We start from the raw sequence: 25494 nt of genomic DNA on the forward strand, positions 1-25494 counted from the left end.
CCTAATCAAGAAAACAACGACAACAATGGCGGCGACCGGCAGCGACCCGAAGCCAAAATAGTAGCTAGAAAATTTACCATAGAATAATTTGTTACCTTATGGGAGTTATGCAGTAGGTTTATAACTTACTGTGAAACCGATACATGGCTGGTGAAAGCAGTTTGTCCCGTGGACAGTGGACAGTCTCACAACACTGATGAGCCTCTGCCTTGTTGACACATATGTGACGGCCCCGAAAAATGTGGCCCTACTTGCAGCATGATGGACTTGTCTCTCTCTTCTTCTGTGGTGTTCACAAGAACACTTGAAGAAATAGCTGGATATGAGCATCAGTCCAGACTTTCCGAGCATGAGGAACCGCATCCGTCTACTTCCACCCATAATTCCTTGAATTTTGTGCAGATCCCTTAGAAGAGGATTACTAAATAAAGAGAGATGGGATTAATAAATACATTACATTTATTAAAGATATATAGATTTTTTTTTTTTTTACGTTTTGAAAAGCTTAATACTTTTGGTTTATATGGAGCTTTTGTGCACTGGTCAAAAAACGGATGCGTATTTTGAATATTTGATGTGGGATTCAATACTAAATAATCAATAGTTTCAGCTCTATTACAAAGGAGAATATGTTGTTTGTTCTGCAGGTACTGGGCGGTAGGACTGCCTCAAAGCCCCAGTGACAGGCCCTACGTATTATGCTGCAATCACCAAGGACAGTGGACACAAGACTGGTATTATGAATCAAAGTTCTGGATCTGTGAGAAATAGATTTCCTACTTTCTTTGTTGATAGGTGGCTGTGTATTGTTGGGATCTGCTTTTGAATGACTGACAAATGTGACCAAAATCACTTTGCTATGAAACTGTATTTTATGAACCTCAAACTTAACTATTTTGTGTCCATTCAGTCATTCGTTCTGTGTTTCACACTAAATCATGTGGTCTGGTATATTGCTGGACTGTTGATGAAAGTGTATGTCTGCTTAAAATGTCTTGATTAAAGGAATAGTTCACCCAAAAATGAAAATTCAGTCATTATCTACTCACCCCCATGCCAGTAGAAAATTGGGTAAAGTTTGTTAGTTCATACAACAGTCCCGGAGATCCCCGGAAAAAGTACATTTCAGCTTTCTCCAAAACAACTGAGGTTGCCGGACACCTGTCTTCAGCGTTCAAAAAATAACGGAAAATAACCATAAAATGGCTCCATGCAGCTCTTACAGCATAATACAAGTCTCCTGAAGCCAAACGATCCCAAAGTGACTTGAACAGACCGACATTTACACCATTATTTAGCTGAAATCGCCACTCTAGCAGTTATTTCAAAATACGTCATGTTTGCGGACACCCCGGCCTCCATAGGTAAGACTAGCTCGAATTAGCAGAAACAGGACTTCCGGTTTGGCCGTTTAGCCTTCAAAATGAAAGCGCGAGATTTGAAAATAGGTAGAAATACTGTAACAATTACTTTGTATTTAATCGTCAAATTCATTAAGTGACAACCCATATATGTTTGATGACCACTTTAGTCTCCGTTCGGTATGTATTCTGCACAGTGTAATACATGCAGCGTGTATAGTTAAAAATGACACATTTTATGGCATTTTTCATTATTATTTTGACATCAAACATTAATATGGGTACTCACTTATTGAATTTGACTATTAAATACTAAGTAATTGGTTCAAAACAGTATTTCTACCTATTTTCAAATCTCACACTTTTATTTTGAAGGCTAAACGGCCAAACCGGAAGTCTTTAGTTAATTTAACTGGCACAGTGGGCATCCAGTCTGTTTATGAAACCTACAGACCCTGATAGTTAACAGCATCGATACTGCATATGAGAAGTGGGGACTCGAGTCACATGACATGGACTCGAGTCACAATTGTAATTGCTTGAGACTCAACTTGATGCATGAAGAGAAGACTTTAGACTTGACTTGGGTTCTGGTGACTTGGGACTTGACTCTGACTTGTACTCTGATGACTTGAAAAGGTTTCTAAAGTCTTGACTTGAGATCTTGTGTTTGTGTAAATGACTCAGATTGAAAGTGATGAGATTTGTTCCAGCAGACGACTGAATTTAAATTCTGTTTGCTGAATTTGTATGGAATGACTGAATTTATTGAAGTTGAAACTGATTATAGAAATCAAACTCATGATGCTCTTACCAGGTTTTTATCCTATTAAAACCATATTGCATTGAAAAGTCCTAGATATTTAGTTTTCTTTAAGATATTAAATTGATACTGGACTCTTGATTTGTTCTGACTTGACTTGCTGTTCTACATTTAGACTTGAGACTTGAAAATAATGACATGGACTTGACTTGGTAATCTACATTTAGACTTGGGACTTGATTTGAGACTGACTTGGGACTCGTACTGTGGTTGCCACAGACCTTGGTCATGTGGTAAAGATTAGTTTCTATTCTTTTCTGTTGTATTCTATCAAACTGCAGCCAAACAGCAACAGTAAGATTTTAGCATCTTAACTTGATGACCAGTGAAATATCAGAAGTCAGTGAACAACGGTTTCAGTTCCTCCACCAGGCATGGTCCACCACCTGAGCAGATAACACATCACATTTCCTGTGGAAACACTGTAAGTCTGCTCTGTTTGTGTGTGTGTGTGTGTGTGTGTGTGTGTGGGGGGGGGGGGGGTTCTGAAAATATTTCAAAAACCCAAGAGTTGTAGAATTTTAATTTGATCATCCTACAGAGGAACATGCAATCTGATGCAACTGAAGTTAATGAAACTTCACCAGAAAATAACAAAAACTGGATTTATGAGGTTTTCATCCAACAGTGATGAATGTGTAAAAGTATGTGTGAGTGTGACTGGGTGTGTGGTGTGTGTGTGGGTGTGTGGTGTGTGTGTGTGTGTGTGTGTGTGTGTGTGGTGTGTGTTTTGCTGCTGCTACTTCCTTGATGACACTTGCTGAAACCCACTGACAGACAGAAACAGACACACTGAAGCAAGAAACACTGACAGCAGCATCAGTAAAGGATAATACAGTTAGTGTAGTTTTCAGTTTTCTCATCCCTCAAGATGTCTACAGATATTTATGCCAGGCCAGACTTCACTAAGAAGGTGAGATATAACAGAGGAGACCAAGAGGAGAGAGGAGAGAGGGAGGAGAGGATGGTGGAGATCTACGAGAGCGCAGACACTTTGAGAGACCAGCAGCCTGAAGGAGGTACATCTGAAATCATTACAACTGAATATTGTAAAATAAAGGCTTGTGAATGTGTTACAATTAAATAATGAGCAACGGATGCTTGATCAATTTCACATTTGTACAATTTGATATTATCATTCCGCAAAAACAAAAGTGAAAGGGTTCAGATATCTTCGCACAAAACTTCTAAACCATATCCTACCCATTTCTGCACCAGTCTTTTAAAACTTTGGGCGTTTCCTTAGCGTTACTTCTCACATAGTAAAGGTGCGAGCTCAACTAGTTTGTTTTCTTTTGTTTTAACCATAGTGGAAAAGTTTACATTGTTGCATTTTTGAATTTGCTTTGTTTATATTCACACTGCCCAATTAAAAGAGAACCAGAGCTTGTAAAGAAAAGCCACATGGACTCACAAGTTGCTTCTTTATTGGACAGAGTTTTGGTAATCTTTCAATTTGCCAGGTTAGAGACTTTTGCAGTGGTGGGTTAAAACAAATCTGATTCCAGTCCGTACAATTTTAGCAAAGCATGACAGACTTCTCTGCACTCTCTAAGTTTGCCCTTGTTTCATCAATCCATAAAGAATCGGATCGATAAGAAGAATCGAAAATGGCACCAGAATCGGTAAAAATCCTAACGATACCCAGCCATAGGAATAAACGCTCCAGAGTTCAGATAAACTCAGAACATGCTTGGTGTGAATGTGAATGTGATCTGTGTGTACTTTGCCTCTGCAGGATCACACACTCAAACGTATCTTCCGGCCGTCCAGAGAAGCAGAAACCCTTTCAGAGCTGCTGCAGTGAGTCTGGGCCTGCTGGGCCTTCTGCTGGGGACTGGGATCATCGTCCTGTCCATCTACTGTGAGGCTCTCATTTTTATTTCATAACATCATACCTTGACTCTCTTAAAGGAATAGTTCACCCAAAAATGAAACTTCTGTCATCATCTCCTCCCCCTCATGCCAGTTGAAAAACAGGTGAAGTTTGTCCATATAACACACAGGGAGGCTGCAGCACAACTCCATAGCAGCCTTCTCCAAAACAACTGAAGTCAGTCAGTGGGGACCAGTTCTTCAGAGTTCCAAAAAGACCTACAGTATATTTACACCATCATTTAGTGCAAATCTTAACTACAGCTGATTGATTTGCAACAAATAATGGTGTATAGGTCTTTCTATTCACAGTGTGATTGTTTGGCTGTTGTTGTTTTGGAGCTCTAAAGAACAGGTCCCCATTGACTTCAGTTGTTTTGGAGAAGGCTGCTACCAAGTTGTGCTGCAGCCTCCCTGTGTGTTATATGGACTAACAAATTGCACCTGTGTTTCATTTGGCATGAGGCTGAGTAGATGATGACAGAATTTTCATTTCTGGGTGAACTATTCCTTTATTAATATGATCACTAGGTGTCTTCAGTGTCTTCTTTATCGACCTTTTATTATATATTTTGTTATAGTCTTGGCCATAGTATCTTATTTTTAAATTATGCCATGTATCACTTCAACCAATCACTTACTGTCTCATGTCACTTTAACCTGAGATCAATCAGGGTCTTAACTTGTCTTGTTCATCAGCTGTTTTTTCTGATGTACATTAATTACAGTTTAAAGCTGTAAAGGCAACTTCATACTTTGGCAGCCCCAAGTGGCCAAAATCACTGAATTTCTGAAAGGTTTGAAGGACTTTACCCAGAAATCATATAATGTGACGTAGAAATGTGATGTAGAAATGGTGAAAAAAATATTTTGGCAGCAGATTCAACCATCGTTGGTGATTCTGGCTTAGTGTGGACAGAGCTCTTACTGCTGTATTTTGCTCGATCTGCTACATGAAATAATTTTTGGCCAACAGGGCAAATATAAGCTGATAAAATGGGTGTATATTTAATAGAAGTAGCAATCACTTAGCCCCTGTGCCACTGGGCATCTTTTTTAGCTAGTAGCTCTAAGCAGGTGATTGTTGGAAATGCCTCAGAGGAAGAACCTGCAGAGTTCAGTCAGCAGTATGTCTCAGAGCTATTTTTATTGTATTTTTGAAATCAATGGCAGTATATGGCTTCTGGAAGTTCGGACAAATCCTTATTTTGCCAAACCCAACATCGGCAAACTCAGTCAAAGCCCCCGGCTCCGCCCAACCTCTCTCACCCCTCCCCTCCCCGGGAGCTACGGTGGCCTAAAACTGACAAAGTATGGACTGGTGTTTTCACAACAGACTCCACCTAGCCAAGTAGCGTTAGCCTACAGTTCAGAAATGTCAAGTGAAGAGGCAGCATATCCCATTGCAAACTGTTATAAATGTTTAGAACATCCCACAGAGTTACAGACATATTATGCAGCAAGTCAAGTAAAAGATGGAATCAATACAATGCTATGCTATCTGTAGGGTTCCAGATTTACAACAAACACCCACCCGTGACAGGGAAATATCAGCAGGGCTACAGTTATTATACAGAATGATTTTGACCGGTCGACCCTTCTGACCGAACACGGACAATGCATCTGAAAACCGGACAGTCTGGTCAAAAACCGGGCATCTGGCAACCTATCGCTAGCTAACCCAGAGGTCTAACAGTAACGTTAGAGCTCCACTACCAGCATCACTTCACGTTGCCATCAGCGTTGCGCCAATGTGACGTTCTCCCTGCTCCACAGAGCATGTTGAATTTTGAATGAATACACCACAAAACAATCAATTCAATTTTATTTCAATGTGGGAGAGCGCGTGCGTCAGCTATCGAGAATTGGATCCGGCAATTTTTTATCTTGGACGCAGCCATCGGACGCAACGCGAGCAGTGGAGCATCTTTCAGTGCTGGGAAAGGAATCACTCCTTCCATGGCTGACGGCCGATGGCTGTAGTGGAGCAGGGCCGTAAGCTGTAGCTAACGCTAACTTTACCCAATCCCCTTTAGCCACTTAGCTACTAGCAACAGGTTGTGATCGTATTGCTTGACAGATACTTGAGCTAATGTTTGCTTTGTTGCATCAACAAGAAACGTTAGCTAGCTAGCCTTTGAAATGCTGCAGCAGTGTTCACTCAGGTTTTGGAGCGGCTGTGTTTAGCCTTTCTGGCTTTAGAACGAGGCTTTTTCGGCTTTGTTGCGGTTTGTGTCCTGCACAAACTAAACAAAAAAGCTGTTGCTGAATGGAATTTAATGGCAGTCACCTCTTTGATTATGAATAAAGAACTTTGAAGACACTCTGTGCTGCTCTGTGCCTTTGTGGTTAGTTTTGCTTTTCCTGTTGCTATTTTTGTGTGGGTGAGATACAGAATGATGTGGGCTATGAGGGTCGGGCCCGGGCCCGTTTCTTTCTTTTTTTGTGCTTAGGACTTGAAATCAATAGGCATACTAATCAAAGAAACTAATAATTTAAGAAAAAAAAAAATTGATTATAAAACAAAGTTAAGATAGAAAAACATTTCAGCCTATCAAAATGGACTCTAGCCATGTTCTCTGATGAAGCTTTTGATCGTACACAGCATGCGTTCAGTTTGCGTAACACAGAGCTACTACAGCAGCTCCGTGGTTCTGCCTGCGCTCCGCCTGTTCTGTTGGCTGTATCTATTATTTTACCTATGGGTAAGTCACCACAGTTATCCAGTTTTGCTTATTGTTCTATAAACAACTCATGTTGTACTGTGAGGAACATTAATGTACCATAGAAGAGTACTTATGTGTAGATGTACTGTTGCCAAATAGAAGCTTCTCAGCAGCTTGATTCATGTATCCTCTATTTTCCTAACTGACATGGTGTTAAATAACTACAATAAGCAAACTATTATTTATATACATTTATATGGCTAAAATACGGAACAGACGGACATGTAGTAGTCCATCAAAAATAGAAGTCATGCGTATCTCCAGAGTTGCTGCTATGATCCTGTTAAAAAGCTCAACCTTTTTCTGATAAACGTTTGAACTGACACATTTAATACTGGTAATGCTTTGGAAGTGTTTTGTATGGTGTTTTGTATGGTGTTGATTAAATAAGCTATTTGAAATTAATCAAACACATTAGGTTTTTATGTTAAAAAAACAAAAAACAAATTCAGGCTCTGGTCGGGCTAGAGCCTGAAGTTGAGGCCCGGGCCGGGCTCTACTGTGAACTGCTACATTCTTCTGGTGGCAGTGGAGAGGCAAAACAAAACTTAAGGCAGAGCAGAAGGCAAAAACCCACAATGATCTGTTCACATTCAATTCTGGAAGAATGGGACTACTTTTGATATGATTGCAAATGCAATGATTATGGCCTTATAAGATCATGCTAGGAGCTGTTTTTAATGTATTTTATAAAACAACAGGAGCCTGCGACTTCAAACCTGCAAGAAGTATGACTTCAGAATTTTGTTAATTTCTGAGGCACAAATTCATTAAACAAAATCAAAACTCATCTACCAGAGCTAGTACCAGAGGGGATTGTAAAATACCACATAGAAAAAGTACCTTTGGGCAGTCAGCCTTTTCCTATCGAGCAGCACATGCCTGGAACAATATACCCACAGAACTAAGGAACATCACATTTCTCAATTCTTTCTCCAAATCTATAAAACAGTGGTTACTGGACAATCAAACATGCTGTCATAACCTGGAATAGTGGCTATGTCATTGTTTACTATTTGTTCTGTGCTCATGTGCTTTTGTCTGTGCTTAAGTGCTTGTGTGCTCTTGTATGTTTTCTTTTAATGTTTTTTTTTTTATATGCCATCAACTTGCCAGGGACTGCTGTCATAATCTGGAGTAGGGGTTATGTCATTGTTTTACTATTTGTCTGTGTTTATGTGCTTTTGTCTGTGCTCATGTGTTTTTGTCTGTGCTTATGAGTTTATGTGCTTATGTGCTCTTGTATGTTTTCTTTTAATGTTCTTTATATACCATCAACCTGCCAGGGACTGCTGTCATAATCTGGAGTAGGGGTTATGTCATTGTTTTATTATTTGTCTGTGCTTATATGCTTTTGTCTGTGCTTATGTGTTTATGTGCCTATGTGTTCCTGTATGTTTTTCTCTTAATGTTTTTATATGCCATCAACCTGCCAGGGACTGCAGATGAAAACTAGCCTGTACGGCTAAATCTGGCACTTTTACATGATGTACTTAAGTACTCATGTTAATTAATGTGCATTGTCCCTTCTTAAATAAATAAACAAACAAACAAATCTTTGCAATGGCATTGGCTGCTAGAATGTAAATCACAATTTAAAAATGTCATTACAAAGTGACAATAATATAATTTTGATGGAGATCTTGTGAAACTGTGATGGTCAAGAATCTCATTAGTGATTACTACAGCAGAATAACATGGAGCTGATATCACCATTCATTTTTCTGACCCACCATACGGATTGTCACATTTTTGTATTGTGAAATATTGAATTTGGATATATTGTCCCATCCCTAATATTTACCAATTTAAGAAGAATTGTTGATGTTGTTGACATGTTTTTTTTTTCTTTTTCATGGTTGTCATCAGATATTTCAGTCATTGTGGATAGACACAATTTGCTGACCAGTCACCACAATCTGACTCAAGAGAGAAACCAGTTGCTGACCAGTCACCACAATCTGACTCAAGAGAGAAACCAGTTGCTGACCAGTCACCACAATCTGACCGAAGAGAAAAAACTGTTACAGATTGAAGTAAACCAGCTGAAGAGTAAAATTGAAGGTGAGATAAGATTTAACAGAGCTGTAGACTTGAGACTTCAGACTTGGACTCGAGTGGGACTCGAGTCACACGACTTGTGACTCGACTTGCGACTTGACTGCTTTAAGACTTGACGTGACTCGAGACTTGAAAGCAAAGACTTGATCAGATTTTAAACTGGTAAAACTCCGCAGCAATTGCTTATTCAAAAACAGGCTTTTAAATGCTTCCCTTTATTGCTCTGCGCTCGGTTCCGCCTTTAGCTTTTGTTTTGGAGTAGCCTAACCTTGATAACCGGCCTTTGCGCTGCCAAACTGGTGTGGATGGGGATAGCTGGTGGCTGACTGTTAAGGAATAAAAAAAATAAATAAATCACTTTGGCGTAAATGTTTCCATATAGGCCTAAATGTTGTCTAACAGCCTTAAAGCATAAACACGCCGCCAAGCCTCCAGCCAGCTCTCCAGCTGCACCGGGATGTAAGCGGCGAACAACTCAGAAAATAAATACAAATAATAACTGTATATGAATTGAGTTAAATGGAACAAATAGCTTTCATTCATTTCTATGACCTTGATGTCTTCTTTAGCCTATTTATGTTAAGCACACATGGCAGAACCTGGGCTGATGGTTTTGAGGTCAGAAAGGACGTTGTTAACCTTTACATGCTGGGTGCCATTTGTCAGAAAGGAGGAATACCATTTAATAATAAAAGGGTTGAGATTCATCTGTTTCATTTTCTGAATTAATAAATAAGGCCGAAGGGTATTAAAAGCCGAACTAAAGTCAATAGAAAGCAGTCGATCATCAGCTTTGGTGTTTTCCATATGTTTAAGAATCAAACGGATGATACTGATAATGGAGTCATTACATTCATTTGCAATAGGAAATACGATCAGATTATGTCTGCTAAATCCTATACGGCCGACGCACAGTATCCTGGCACTCGGCCAAATTCATACGCCACGTCAACATTCATTCAGTTTGTGATACGGGACATTAGAGCCCTGCATTCTGGCCCGTGCCCGACTGGGCCCGAGGCTATGATAAATTCGGGCCGGGCTTCAGGCTGATTTTCACATCACTAACTTGGGCTCGGGTCGGGCCCGTTTCTTTTTTTTAGCTTGGGACTTGAAATCAATAGGCATACCAATCAAAGAAACACACAGAAGACACAGTCTGCCTGGCGCACACACACACACACACGCCCTCCTGTCACTTCCAAGCAAGCACTGGCCTCATGGACTAACGTTACTGTTCTGTTCTTGAGAAAATGGACTCTAGCCATGTTCTCTGATGAAGCTTTTGATCGTACACAGCATGCGTTCAGTTTGCGTAACACAGAGCTACTACAGCAGCTCCGTGGTTCTGCCTGCGCTCCGCCCGTTCTGTTGGCCGTATCTATTATTTTACCTATGGGTAAGTCAACACAGTTATCCAGTTTTGCTTATTGTTCTATAAACAACTCATGTTGTACTGTGAGGAACATTAATGTAACATAGAAGAGTACTTATGTCCCTTTTTATGAGTGTAGATGTACTGTTGCCAAATAGAAGCTTCTCAGCATCTCTCCGTGGATAACTTCATCTCCAACATTTATTTAAGTGACATTGATTCATGTATCCTCTATTTTCCTAACTGACATGGTGATAAATAACTACAATAAACAAACTATTATTTATATACATTTATATGGCTAAAATACGGAACAGACGGACATGTAGTAGTCCATCAAAAATAGAAGTCATGCGTATCTCCAGAGTCGCTGCTCTGATCCTGTTAAAAAGCTCAACCTTTTTCTGATCAACGTTTGAACTGACACATTTAATACTGGTAATGCTTTGGAAGTGTTTGTATGGCGTTTTGTATGGTGTTGATTTAATAAGCTATTTGAAATTGATCAAACACATTAGGTTTTTATGTAAAAAATAAAATAAAAATCAAGCTCGGGTCAGGCTCGGGCCTGAATATCTAGGGCCCGCGTCGGGCTGGCCAAGCTGGCCAATCATACCTCAGTCGTCATCTTTATTGTTTGCCTGTGTTGTAACTACCTGCATTCATTCAACACTTCAATACACATTCTGAGCTCTATAAACTGGACTCTGCATTGTGTTTGATACCTCTGAACCCAGTGAGTGGGCACCAAATGAACCAGCAAAATTAAGGTGTAAAATAAAAGCCTGGTGTTATCCATTGTCAAATTTCATGTTCTAGTCAGGTACACAGCAAAGAAAAATAAATAAAATTAAAAAAAGCTTTGAAAGGAAAACTTTAAAAAACATGAGAACTGGTCCCGTGTCATTGTAATGGACATGGTCAGGATTCACAGGCCTGAAAGACTTGCATCTTGACTTGCAATTATGAAAACTTACAGTAAGACTTGATGTGTGACTTTCTAATTCTAATCAATCTTACGTTGAATTAATTGGAATCCGTTACTAAATCAGTTCTTTGACAACAAGGGAAGTGGTGTCCTAAAGGATGGGAGATATTTGGCTGCAGGTGTTACTATAAATCTACTGAGAAGAAAACTTGGACAGAGAGCAGAAAGGACTGTCTGAAAACAGGATCAGATCTGGTGGTCATAAACAGTGAAGAGGAAAAGGTGAGTGAGATTGTGTTGGTTTGCATGTATATACTGTACAGTATGTGTTCGTATATGTACATATGTGTGTGCCTGTGTGTTTATTTGTGTATTTCTATGTGTGTGTTTATATGTATTTGGCTATTGAGTCAGCGACAGCTGATAGCCAAACAGTTTGGACTCATTGTTGCAGCAAGAGGCAGCAGAGCTGTTTCAACTGACAGCTGACTGGAGACAATACTGTCTGTGGGTCCAACAACTACAGGGAGGAAGAGAGGAATTATATATAGGAACAAAATCACCAAACTTATGCTTTAAGAACAGAGAACTGATTGCAGCCTCTTTTGCCAAATTATCAGGAATTTGTCAGAAAGCTGAATCAGGATGGAGCTTCCTGGATTGGTCTGCGTTATACAGCGAGATGGACGTGGAAGTGGGAGTGGGAGTGGGAGTGGGTGGACGGATCACCGCTGACACCAACGTGAGATATTTTACATTATCTTTTAGGTTTTTTTCTATCACAATGCCATCAAAGGCACTGTTTATAACTAATAGAATGGATGTGTTAAAGAGTAGGGCAGCAAAGAATGTTACATGAATTTAAAAAAAATGGAAGAAATCAATAGGAGAACAGAAAAAAATCTTCTCAAATGTGAGAGTCAAAACAAAACAAATCTGACTTAAATCTAACTTAAGCTAAGTGTGACTAACTACCATAAAAAATGAAAAGAAAAGTAAACCTCAGATAAGATATATGCCTATTTAATATTTTTTTTTATCATTTTTTACATTTTGAACAGCTTAATACTTCTGGTTTACTGGGCTATCATTTTATTGATACATCTCTTGTCTCATCAAAAAATTGATGTGCTCTTGACTATAGATTATTTGATATGAGTTTTGATGTGATTTGGTGTGAGATTCAATACATTATTTCAAAATGAAAATAATCAATAGTTTCAGCTCTATTAAAAAGGATAATATGTTGTTTGCTCTGCAGGTACTGGGCAGCAGGAGAGCCTCAAAACCTCAGTTCCAAACCCTACGTATCGTGCTGCAATCACCAAGGACAGTGGACACAAGACTGGAATTATGACTCAAAGTTCTGGATCTGTGAGAAACAGATTCCCTAATTTCTTTGTTGATAGACAGCTGTGTATTGTTGGGATCTGCTTTTGAATGATTGACAAATGTGACCAAAATCACTTTGCTATGAAACTGTATTTATGAATCTCAAACTTATCCATTTAATGTCCATTCAAGTCATTTGTTCTGTCTTTCATGCTGAATCATGTGGTTTGGTAGATTCCTATGAAAATATTCCACCAAACAATGTCTGACTTAATGTAATGTGTTGATGTAAGTGTATTTATTCTGTTGTCTTAAAATGTCTTGATTAAGGTGAACGTTTCCAGCTGCACTGAGTGACACTGGGTTTGTTTTGTTGGTTATGTTCTTGTTGTAATGCACAAGACTGGAAATTTGTCAGCTGCAAACATTTATGACTCTGTTAATCAGTCAATAACAAACAGTGAGAATTCTTACAGAACAGCAGTAGCTCTGTATTAACAAAGACACTGCGGTGCTTTTTCATGAAAACTCAGTGGAAACAGCATTGGAGTGTGCAAAATCTGCAGCTGCTGTAATTTGAATTTACTAATAAATTTACCAGGGCTGTGATTACCGTGACAGAGACACATTACTGTTGCCTTATTCTCAGCGATAACCCAATTAATTAAGTCTTCCATATTTAACTCCTATTCTGACTGTACAGCCTGTGTGTCAGTTCAGTGGACCGCATACTAGATATGGCAAAACAGCAGAAAAAGACATAATTCTCCCCGGCAGAACTCTGTATTTTAAGAGAAGACGTAGCGGCTCATAACGCAAAACTGTTTGGAAGTAAAACTCAGAGTTAGCGTGACGTGACGGGCTGAGACTTCAATTCACTAAAGACATCACTGGTCCGATTTTGACGAAATTTAGAAGGATAATGCATTTTACTGCTGTGTTCTAGCATTTAAAGGCAGTGCACTGATTGACCTAATGGGGGCGCTATAATTAACGGTCAAAATGTTAACCTCAAACATGATATCTAAGACACCAGTGGTCCGGTTTTGACAAAATTTGGAGGACGATGCATTTTGGCAGTGAGTTCTGGCATTTAAAGAGTAAAGCGCATTTTATAGTCGAATATAACGTAAAGTGCAAATGTAAATAACGCGGCGGTGCTTACAGTTAAGTTTTTATACTGGAGGTGATGTGACCACCTGTTGTACTCTATAGATAGTGACATCACAGGGTACAGAGACCAGCCAATAGCAGATGACCAGTTCAGTACCCTACTTTTCACCATTAGGTGTCAGGCTTCACCACAGATTTAGGTGGGGTTTAGTTACTCTTGAAAGACATTACACTCGGCCTGATTTGCCAAAATTTCTAAATTTGAAAGTCCAAAACTGGAAACTTGGAGGGACGATGCATCTCGTTACTGATTGGCTCACAGGGCGCCTGCATCATTCCCGAGAGACGACATGTTTACTTGTTTACATATGCTTTCTGAAGAAATTCCTGGCATTTGTTGCTTCAACTTTGCTCTCCATTATAGCAGTAAAAACCGAAAGGTCAGATTTAGACGCCCATGCTGAGACCGTCATAGAACTGACAAACATTCATTATTATGTCAGTCTAAATATATAATAGACCAGAGCTGGTGGGTTTTTTGCGTTGCGATGTGTTTTTATGAATTACTTTACAGAACATCCAAATGATCAGAAATGGGACAGTGGAGCCACAAAAACATAAACTGTAAAATTGACCCGGTAAGACAAATATGTGAATAAATAAAACACTCTACTGTGACGATATCAGCCCATAACCTCACACACACCCTGCCTGAGAATATTATGACTCATCCCTTATATAGTGATTCTTCAGTGTTTGTTGTTCTGTTTGTTGTCTTCTTGCCTATAGCCTGTCCTTTGCTGCTGCAATAAACCGATTTTGCCTTAAAGTTGATTTAAGATTTACCTTATTTTATCTTATCATGTCGTCCTTGCTGGGAAATAGCATGTTAAGGCACAACTCCTCTTTCTCTCTCTTTCTCTCTCTTTCTCTCTCTTTCTCTCTCTCTCTATCCCTCTTATAATGCTGCTGATTTAGGAATTGAAGCTTACTGCGTTCATTATCAGTCACTCTGGATAGGAGGATGAGCTAAATGCCAAAAATGATATGTTGTGATTTATACGTGTGTGTATTATGTATGTATGTATGTATGTGTGTGTGTGTGTGTGTGTGTGTGTGTGTGCGCCTACCACTGGGCCTGGTTCCCCACGATCGCCTCTAGCTCCTCTGATTCCTGGGCCTCCCTGTTGAAAACACACACACACACACACACACACATACATACACACACACACACAAGTCGTTTTACAGATCAGCAGCTGAACCACAAACACAACGCTGAAAAACAAACTCAGACGCAAGAAAAATCTGAATGTGAATCTGCTGAACTGAAAAGTGATGGAAAATAAAACTGCAATGAAGGCACAACAAAAGGAAAAGTAAACCAATTTAAATAATAAGATGGAAGAGAAGTCAATTAACTTAAGTAACTAAACATTTGATATACTGTATAGTGATCTATATATCATGTGTGGCAGGGATCTGTGTGAGTATATGCGTGAATGTGTGGTATACATGTCTATAAGTGTGCATGAAAGAGAGAGAGAGTGTGTGTGTGTGTGTTTAAAGTAAAAAGTAAGTAAGTGTGTGTATATATGAAGATGTAGTCATTGAAGTCCCACTCTTCCCTGCATGCATGTTTGAAAAAACTCCAACACACACACACACACACACACACACACACACACACACACACACACAACAACAAGCCGACACCAAACAACACAGAATGCACTTCACTGTGTTGTGTTGTTTGGCGTCTCGTTGTGTTCCTTTCCTCCTGTGCTGAGGTACAGTGAAGGACTACAGCAGGACAGATGCAGGATAAAATGCATGAAGGAAGTCTCCTACAGCAGTGGTTCTCAACGTGGGGTCCGGGGACCACCAGGGGTCCTTGAGGGGGTTCCAGGGGGTCCCCAGCAAATTGATGAATTGTTAAACTTCACCTTTATTTCATTTACAAGACGTTAACACAATTAGAGATTGTAGAAGAATGACTGTTTTGATCATAGTTTCTCTGTTATCTCTCTACCTACAATACAGACAGTCATGGGATTCTGGACAAAATCATATCTGACAATAAAAATATTCTCAGATTTGGGTCAGAGAGACAAAATCTCATCAAATGGGGGTCTGTGGCTCTAATGTGGACTAAATTAGGGTCCTTGATATGAAAAAGGTTGAGAATCACTGTCCTACAGCACTAATGCTGCGTTCACGTCACATCAGAAGACGTCTCATTGCTACAACTTTTGAATTGGTTAATTCGCTGGAATGCCCGCATCCAAGATGGCGGCTGTAAGGTTGATGTTGGTGGTTGGTGGTAGGTTGGTGTCGGGTGTAATGTGTTACTTTGTAACGCATTGGAGAACTCAGATTCCTTTTTTGTGGTGACTAGTAACTTAACATGTTAGTTTTTAAATCCCACTACTATAATTGGAGAGCGGTTTGTGTGTTTGTGTGTCCCGAGAGGAGAGGAGGAGAGGAGACAAGGACAGGAGAGGAGAGGAGACAAGGACAGGAGAGGAGATGAGGAGATGAGGAGAGGAGACAAGGACAGGAGAGGAGATGAGGAGATGAGGAGAGGAGAGGAGAGGAGACAAGGAGAGGAGAGGAGAGGAGAGGAGAGGAGAGGAGAGGAGAGAGGAGAGGAAACATGGAGACGAGAGGAGGAGAGGAGACAAGGAGAGGATAGGAGAGGAGAAGAGGAGAGAGGAGAGGAGAGGAGAGGAGATGAGGGTAGGGGAGAGAAGAGAGGAGACAAGGAGAGGAGAGGAGATGAGGAGAGGAGAGGAGAGGAGACAAGGAGAGGAGAGGAAAGGAGAGAAGGAGAGGAGAGGAAAGGAGAGAAGGAGAGGAGAGGGAAGGAGAGGAGAGGAGGAGAGGTGAGAAGGAGAGGAGATAAGGAGAGGAGGAGAGGAGAGGAGAGGAGAGGAGAGGAGAGGAGGAGAGGAGACAAGGAGAGGAGAGGAGGAGAGGAGGTTATAAATTCTAGTTCTTGTTATCTGTTATCAGTTACTTTTTTAAATACTTTATTTTTCTCTCATATTGTTTTGTTTTTGTTAGGGCAAATTTTAAAAGAAGCAGAAAAAATTCAAGATGCTGCTGATTGAAAAAAAAAAAAACTCAATCTAATAATAGTTGATATAAATGAGATTGGCTTAAACAGAGCAATAGTCTTGCTTTGCATTTTAACAACAATGACATCACACCATGTTCCTACAGCATGATTTTGTGTAAAAGTAAAGCAAAAGTACTCTAACCAGTTACTAAAGTTAAGTTAATAAAGAGTAACTTTGTAACGTAACTAGTAACTTTTAAGGTAAGTAACAAAGTAAAGTAACTCTGAAAGGCCTCGATGAGTCAAAGAAAACCAACATCAGTGGATTCACTGCCATGTTTCCTGCCTGTGTTCATGCATTTCTGCACTTTGTGACGCCGAGTGGGAAACCGGAGCAACAAAAAACACAGGTCCTAGTTTCAGACACCACTAGGAGGCAGACATGGACGTTTTTTTCCGGAAGCTCATATTTACGGTGAATCCGGTGCAACGTGAATGAAGCATAATGCAGGATCAAACACATGAAGGGCACTTCTCTAATGACTACCACTGTATGAAAGTATGTGTGTGTGTGTGTGTGTGTGTGTGTGTGTTTGCAGTATATGAGTGTGTGTTGGCTCACAGGCGGTCCAGCAGGGCCGGCGGGGCCTTTGCTGTCCTGGGTGCAGGTGCAGGCTTTGGGCATGGCCGGACAGTCCGCCTCCTTCCTCTGGACGGATCACAGCACATGGACAGCAGGATGAGGATGATGGGAAAAAAATATGGTAACAGTTTGCAATAAGGGTACATTAATTAAGGGTTAGTTAGTGCGTTAAAGCAATAACTAACCCTTAATTAACAGTTAACTAATGTGTCTGGTAATCATTTACTAATGGTGTTCATGGTAACTAAGGTATTAATTTATACATTATTTAATAGCCATCTTTAGAAACTATTAAATAATGTATAAATTAAAACCTTAGTTAACATGAACACCATTAGTAAATTACACATTAGTTGACTGTTAATTAAGGGTTAGTTAATGCTTAATAAGCATTAACTAACCCTTAATTAACTTAGTGACCCTTATTGTAAAGTGTTACCAAAAATATAACATGACAGGTGATGAAATGAAGCAGTGAGGGCGGGGTCGGGGGGTGGGGGGGGCTCAGAGGGACTGAGCCCCCCCCACCCCCGAAAGGTCACATGTTTGATCCCTGTCAAATTTGAATCCCCATCAACAAGACAGTCTAACATCTAATTGTAAAAATCATGCTATTGAAATTGCCATCTGCTATTGGCTGATCTTTGCTACGAGGTGATGTCATCTTCTATAGAGAACTACAGGTGGTGACATCACCTGGCACCAAAGGTCAGCCAATAGCAGATGGAAATGACAGAATATATTACTGCAATAGTTAACCAGTATTATACTAGCAATTAGAGATGGGACAAAATTCAATACATCACAATACAAAAATGTGACAAACAAATATCATTGGTCAGAAAAATGAATGGCGATATCAGCTCCATGTTATTCTGCTGTAGTATTCACAAATGAGACTCTTGACCACCACAGTTTCAAAAGCTCTCCATCCAAATTATACTATTGTAATGACATTTTTAAATTGTTGTTTACATTCTAGCAGCCAATGGCATCGCTGGAACGATTTTTGTCTCAGAAATAAACAGAATTCTGCACAGTCAGACTTTGTTGTCACTGAACTTTTATTTATCACATCGTATCGTGGTTTTATTGAATCCTGAACCTCATATCGCGTATCAAATCATATCGTGAGAGAAGCAGATCGTCCATCAGTACTTGCATTGCACTAATACGTAGAGCTCTAATAGCAGACTGAGAAGGAGGCAGAATGAACTTTGACCTCACCAGAGCAGGAAGTTCGCAGCACTTGTCTCTGTTGGCCCAGGAGGTGCTGCAGACGATGTCGAAGGACTGCAGCTGGAACTGGAAGGGAAGAAAAACAAATTTTACTTTACAAAGCCCCAAAACACATAAATACACATGTTTGACAGCAGCTTTAACGCCCAGGAGTGGTTTTTTTTTTACCACGGAGAGCAAAAAGCATCACAAGCAACAAAGACGGCTTCAGTTATCGGGTGAAATAACAAAAAGAGGAAAAAAGTGTTGACATTAGAGTGCTCTTGTGTTTCTAAAAACAAGTACAGGTCCTGTCCAGGCCCAAGGCACGTGTGTTGAATTCCACCTGCTGCGGCCCCACTGGTCCGTCGGAAAACGAAAAGAATTATTGATGGATATATTTCTGTCCGCTGGGCTGTCTTGGAATGTCAACACGGTGGGAGAGGCATGTAGTGAAGGGGTTGAGCCGCCACTTTGTAGGGATGTAACTAGTGTGTTCCTACCTTGTTTGATTGTGAGCAGCGGAAGGATCTGAGTCCCCACCCCCAATACAATTAGTGTGGAAGAAAATTCAACATATGTATTAACAGCTGAACTGGGGTCACCTCAGAGAATGTAAAGTTTCATGATGTATGGTCTCCTCGCTGTAACCCTTGTACCATAACTTACTGTGCCAGACATCTTGTTGTCCAGTGGCTCCTGGATGTCTCTGAGATGTCTATGGAAGCTCTAACTGAAGACATAACATGTGTTGCTTCTACTCTACTTTGGTGACTTGTTCTAATGTCAGCACATTCTGTTCGTCTTTGGAAGATACATAAAGGACTGGTTCAATCTCTTTCTCTTTGAAGAAGTGTACGTAGCCTCCTGCTGTGCGCATCTCTTCCTCTTGGAGGACTCACCTGTCAATAAATATATATATATATAATAAGTAAGACGAACCTCTGACTCCAGAACATTTCTTCAACAATTAGTGTCAGTACTCATGCGTGCAACTATGTTTATACCTATCCTGCTCAATAATGTAGCCAGTATGAATACTACAAAATATCGCAAAGTGGGTTTCAGGATTTCTCTCTCACACGGCAGCTACCTGAACAAAATGTGCACTGGCTTACTCTGATTAAGACTTAGCACAAACCCTCCCTCCCCATATTCAACAGGACGAGTGAGACACCCCTACTCCAAGATTAGCCTAAACTCGATAAAGAACTGGAAACTTAGTTAAAGGAATAGTTCACCCAAAAATGAAAATTCTGCTTTCTGCATTCTGCATCTACTCAGCCTCATGCCAAATGAAACACAGGTGAAATTTGTTAGTCCATATGACACACAGGGAGGTTGCAGCACAACTTGCCAGCACAACAGGGATGGTTTGTTTTTCTCCAAAACAACTGAAGTCAATGGGGACCTGTTCTTTAGAGCTCCAAAACAAAAACAGAACAAATCACAAACAAACAATCACACTGTGAATAGAAAGACCTATACACCATTATTTGTTGCAAATCAGTCAGCTGTAGTTAAGATTTGCACTGAATGATGGTGTAAATATACTGTAGGTCTTTGTGGAACTCTGAAGAACTGGTCCCCACTGACTTCAGTTGTTTTGGAGAAGGCTGCTATGGAGTTGTGCTGCAGCCTCCCTGTGTGTTATATGGACAAACTTCACCTGTGTTTCAACTGGCATGAGGGGGAGGAGATGAGGACAGAATTTTCATTTTTGGGTGAGCTATTCCTTTAACCTTGATTAATGGGGGACATTTATTCAATCAGATTGTATGAATTATTCCCTTCTTTTGTATTTAGGTCTAATATGAATTGTCAGTAGACTCACCGAAATCATCAAAATGACAAGAAAACGATATATGACCAATATTTCCTATCTTTACAATAAACACTACACTTTGCAGTGAAATCACTGAAAACTCTTAAAGTGGAGATGAAGCATTTGATAATATGACTTTGATAATATGGTTCATTTGCATTTTACCTCAGACAAGACAGGACACTGCATTCGACTCTGAAATTCACCTAGATTTGCTAGAAAAATAAACATTTCACTTTTTCGCCACTAGGGCGCAGCCATCTTCTAGCAAGCTAGCTGGTGACGTCACAGGGATGGTTTGTCTCCGAGCCATTACTCTTTACTGTCTGCTGTACGAGGGAGCAACTTAGTATTGATTGATTAGTATTGATTTCTCCTGTTTATCCACAAGAGTACACACAGTGGTAGCTGTTGTGCAGGTAGAAAAGTCATAACACCAGGTATTATCGCTATGGTTAAGTGTTTTGCCAGTGATTATGTGTACGATATGACTAATGCATCTAGACTAAAAAACATGGAACAGCAGATATATTTACATTACATATATTTACATTTTTTAAATCTTGTGTTTTTGCCCTGTGCTTTCCATTACTGTCTGTCTTCTGTGCTGCTGTCTGTCTTTGTTTCTGTAAAGCACTTTGCAAACTTTGCTTTTAGAAAGGTGCTATACAAATAATGTTTATCATTATGAAGTTTATTATTAGCTATATACTCAAAGTTGCACTCAAAATCTGTCTCATGAAAAAGCAGATTAGGTAAAACTCACAATTTTCCCTACTTAATCTGTTTTTTCATGAGAGATTTGCTATCAAAATAATTACTGATACGGTGCTAAAATAATAAAATTGCGCGAGAGAGATTTGTCAGAATTACAGAGGTCATCAGTGATTTGAATCCCGTGTAAATCTGCCAGTCTGTAATTTGTAAAGTAAAACTTCCAGCGCGAATGAGTGTATTGTGGTGAAGACAGAGGCTGGCTGGTGATAAAGTCGACCACAGAGGCTTTCAGTGTCAGTGTGGCTTTCTTCACTTCTCTGTTTCAGTCTGTTTCAGCTGAATTATGAGCCACAAAATGAGGAAATCGGTCTGGGACGACTTATGACTCAAGGCTTCCTCTTGGAGAGCGATTCGGCAAAATCCACCTGTCCTCCTCTCTGTCCTTCCTGCACTTTCTGGTGTTTTGTTTCCCTTTGAAGAAACATGAATCACCTTGACCACGAATCACTCTTCAAACACATTTCTCTGTTTTCAGCTTCTCTGCATGAGTGCGCGGTCGATTTTAAGGAACGAGAACAAGGAATCAGCGGGCGGGTGTTCTTAAAATCCCACTGAAACGGAAGTTAGGGCGTCTTTAGCTTCTGTACTGTGACGTATTTCCCAGTGAAACGGAATATTTGAGCGGTGTACAGTTACAAGAGGGATTTAAATCAAATCCTTCGCATTTGATTGGACCGCTAAACAGTGGGCGGGGCTTAGAGTTTACGGAGCTACAGAGAGAAACGGAGCTACAGAGGACTGTTGGCTCCACACACACCTCCCTCACCTGTTGTCAGATCAGGAGGAGGACAAGGGAGAGATGAATGAATTAGACCTCAGCCACATTGTTTTGGAAATGAAAACAAAGTTTTTGCCCACTGATATCCAAACACACATCTCTTCCTGTCTCTCTCCATATTGCTCTGTCAGCTACGACCCAGAAACGGTGAAGTGTGGTTTTATATGACCGGTGTGGCTAGCTAGAGGTTGAAGAATGATTGATGGGTGGAAATCATGATATTATTGGTTGAAATTGGTTGGTTCATGCTTATGTAAGCACACGGCATCTTTTGTTTTACAGGAAGAAAACATGATTGGATTTTGATATAAGAATACAAAGAAATGGATTTTGCATATATTGTTAAATAGGTGCACAATATGACTGGGGATGTGATCTAAAAGGGTTAAAAATGCATTTTTCATTTCATCTCGACTTCAACACCAAACCAACCGGCTGAACTGGTGAATTTTGGACACTGAAAGCCGAAAAGTTCCTTTCTTGACCCTGAGTTTGGGACTGACGCCGGTGGGTTTATTTGACGCTTAAATAATAGTAATAATAATAGTTCACCCAAAAATTAAAATTGGGTCATTATCTACTCATTCTCATGCCAGTACAAACTCGGGTGAGTGTTTTTTCTTCATACAATTTACCTGGAGTTCTCCAGGCTCGCTGCTGGAGGAGCTTTTCCAGTGGATGGGGAGCCGGACGTTCTGCTTCAAAAAGGGCAACAAATGTCCATAAAATGACTCTGTAAAGCTTGTGTAGTATAAGCTTCTGGTTGTCCCAAGGTCTAGGTTGAAGCACAGGGGAGATCGCACCTTTGCAGCTGTAGCCCCCAAACTATGGAACGAGTTTCCTCTGCATGTTAGGCTGGCCCCCACACTGCCTGTTTTTAAATCCCGTCTCAAAACACATTTTTATTCCTTGGCTTTATCTCAGTATGAGAGTTGCCTTTCTTTTTCTTATGGTCTTATTGCTTTTATAATTTTATTGTCCTTTTGTCTTTTAAACTGGTCTTTGTTTTTATTGTGTTGTTTTATGGTTTTTGCTATTTTGATTGTACAGCACTTTGGTCAACTGTTGTTGTTTTTAAATGTGCTTTATAAATAATAATAATAATTTGGATTTGGATAATCAAAGTCTTCTGACGCCTGTCGAAAAAAACAGAACTTGATCCATTATTTCATGAAAATCAGAGTCAATCTGCATGCCGTTTACTTCTGCATTACCAAACCTCACAGATGGAGGTAATGCGGAAGTAAATGTACTGCCGATCGACTCGGATTTTCATGAAATAATGGATCAAATTTTGGTTTTTTCGACTCATAGAGCGATCGTCAGGCGTCAGAAGACTTTTGCTATACTACACAAGCTTTATGGAGTAATTTTATGGACATTTGTTGCTCTTTTTGAAGCAGAACGTCCGGCTCCCAATTCACTCCCCAACTCCAGGTAAGTTGTATGAAGAAAAAACACTCACCCGAGTTTGTACTGACATGAGAATGAGTAGATAATGACCCAATTTAAATTTTTGGGTGAACTATTCCATTAAGTGGGATTCTTCAATCACATTTCTCTGTTTCCAGCTCGTCTGTGTGCGAGCGAAAGGCAATTTCAAGGTTTTTCTTTTCAAAGGGAGAATCAGTGCGATCAGACAGAGAGACGGTCTCTCTCTGCTGTTTCTGGACCAGCCCGGCTGCACCTTCATTTACAGCATGTGTATTTTCATCAGCTTATTTCAGCTGGAAACCACTGTAACACTATACGATGAAATATAAACAAGCAAATAGTAAACATGTTGTCCCCCACCAGTGATGTAGTTCCACCCTTGGGTCAGTCAGTGATTGCTGAGTGAACTTGAAATATGAGTGAAATTGTATAAGCATTTTCGTATGGGACAATGAAAGGACAGATTGACCATATATTTCTGTTGCCTACTCTCCTCAGAATTAGGCTTACAAGTTATATCTTGAAATGTAGTAACTGTAATTGTCCTGTTTTTACTCAACACAGTACAAAATATAAGAACTACAATATGCAATAAATACAATCCGTACATTACACAATGTACACTACAATACAATTTATAATAAAATATACAATATAACACACAACACCAGGAGCGTGAGTGTTATGAATAATATAAATGCTAAATGATAAGTGATATATGGTATTGCACAGTAGGTAAGTGGTAATATGATATAAGTAGTCAACACTGAGGCACAGTGGCAGTGCAGTGATGATGCAATAACAGAACAACAGTCCAACAACAGTCCAATAACTACAGTGTCTTGTGGTTAGAGGTTTGCCCAAAAATTCTCCATTGACTCTCACTTCAACACATCAACCCAGTCTGAAGTCTCCAAGTGTGTAGCGTGTGTAGACTATTATGTTACCTATGATAACTTTAACTGTGCTGCTTTACCACTGAGTCCCCATTCATTGTCAATGCCGCCCCCTAGCGGCACAAAGTCAACATCACAGTGTGACTAACTAACGAACTAACTAACGGACAGAGACCGATCTATATTCCCCCCTTTGGTGGGGGACAACCACTGTGCATAGAAAACACCAGTTGCAGTTTTTATTTTCTAGATTTGAAGTGACAAGTGCCTCTTTTATTCTTTCAAAAGCAGCATCAGTGTGATGGAGCCGGTCAGACAGAGGCTCTGAGATATTTTTGGAAACGCTCGGCTGATGAAATCCTCACGAGGTTTTCAGGTCTGAGCCGATCAAACCGTCTGTCTGAAACCTGAGAGGAAGGGAAGCGGTGCTCTGATTTCACCGGATTCACTTCACCTCTTCACTCTGACTCTGTCTCACACACACACACACACACACGCACACGCACACACACACACACACACACACGCACACGCACACACACACACACACACACACACACACGCACACACACACACACACACACACTCCGCTGCTTCATCTGCGTTTTGTAGCTCTCTTACAGAAACTGCTTCTCATTCCCACTGGGAGCCGCCCAGTAGCAGCAGGCTCTACTGGAGCAGCTGGGGGTTAAATGCCTTGCTCAACGGTTTCAAGCTGGGGGTTGGGACCCCCCAGGGAGTCCTAAGATAACTTTGGGAGGTCATGTGATGATTCATAGGATACCAAAAGAAATGTATATCTACCATACAATTTTATTATTGTGTGTAATTTTTCTAAAATTTTTGCTTTTTTTCTTGTGAAATACTGAATAGTTTTCGGCCTCCTCCGACCTGAAAAGGGAAATATATATTATATTAAGTTCTTTGGTTGAGCTGTAGACATCACCTTGTGTGTGTGTGTGTGTGTGTGTGTGTGTGTGTGTGTGTGTGTGTGTGTGTGTGCATACATTCCTAGTATCTTTCAATTGCAAGACTCGCTGTTTTGGGAATGTGTGTGTTTCTCTGTGCGCGTCTGTGTGTGTGTGAGAGTGTGTAAGTGCCTGTGTGTATGTCCATGCCTTCGTAGATCCTTGTGTGTGTGTGTGTGTGTTTGTTTGTGTGTGTGTGTGTGTGTGTGTGTAGATGGAAGGCATACTGTTGATCTTTCTTCAGGCCTTGTAATATGTGTGTGTGTGTGTCTGTACGTTCCTTTGAGTGTGTGTGTGTGT

The 25494-nt window shown here is 40.2% G+C and overlaps 2 protein-coding genes across 2 annotated transcripts in view; one reads left to right on the top strand and one right to left on the bottom strand.

The window, feature by feature from the left end:
- LOC139652551 (uncharacterized) overlaps nucleotides 1-12506 on the top strand; it is a 28346-nt gene extending 15840 nt beyond the window's left edge. The window contains exons 9-13 of the mRNA XM_071529657.1: nucleotides 3066-3203; nucleotides 3923-4048; nucleotides 8655-8849; nucleotides 11770-11891; nucleotides 12411-12506. Coding sequence (XP_071385758.1) covers nucleotides 3066-3203; nucleotides 3923-4048; nucleotides 8655-8849; nucleotides 11770-11891; nucleotides 12411-12506 — 677 coding nt within the window. The remainder of the gene's footprint in view (nucleotides 1-3065; nucleotides 3204-3922; nucleotides 4049-8654; nucleotides 8850-11769; nucleotides 11892-12410) is intronic.
- Nucleotides 1-25494, bottom strand: part of LOC139652552 (collagen alpha-1(XIV) chain-like) — a 130201-nt gene that overhangs the window by 68463 nt on the left and 36244 nt on the right. Inside the window, exons 13-15 of the mRNA XM_071529658.1 lie at nucleotides 18526-18603; nucleotides 17278-17364; nucleotides 14725-14778 (exon numbers count right to left, since the gene is read on the bottom strand). Coding sequence (XP_071385759.1) covers nucleotides 14725-14778; nucleotides 17278-17364; nucleotides 18526-18603 — 219 coding nt within the window. The remainder of the gene's footprint in view (nucleotides 1-14724; nucleotides 14779-17277; nucleotides 17365-18525; nucleotides 18604-25494) is intronic.

Source organism: Centroberyx affinis, unplaced genomic scaffold (assembly GCF_046629955.1).
Source record: "Centroberyx affinis isolate AG114_WGS23_722 - 3 ecotype Tasmania unplaced genomic scaffold, CSIRO-AGI_Caff_v1 ptg001824l_1, whole genome shotgun sequence".
Lineage (NCBI taxonomy): Eukaryota > Metazoa > Chordata > Actinopteri > Beryciformes > Berycidae > Centroberyx > Centroberyx affinis.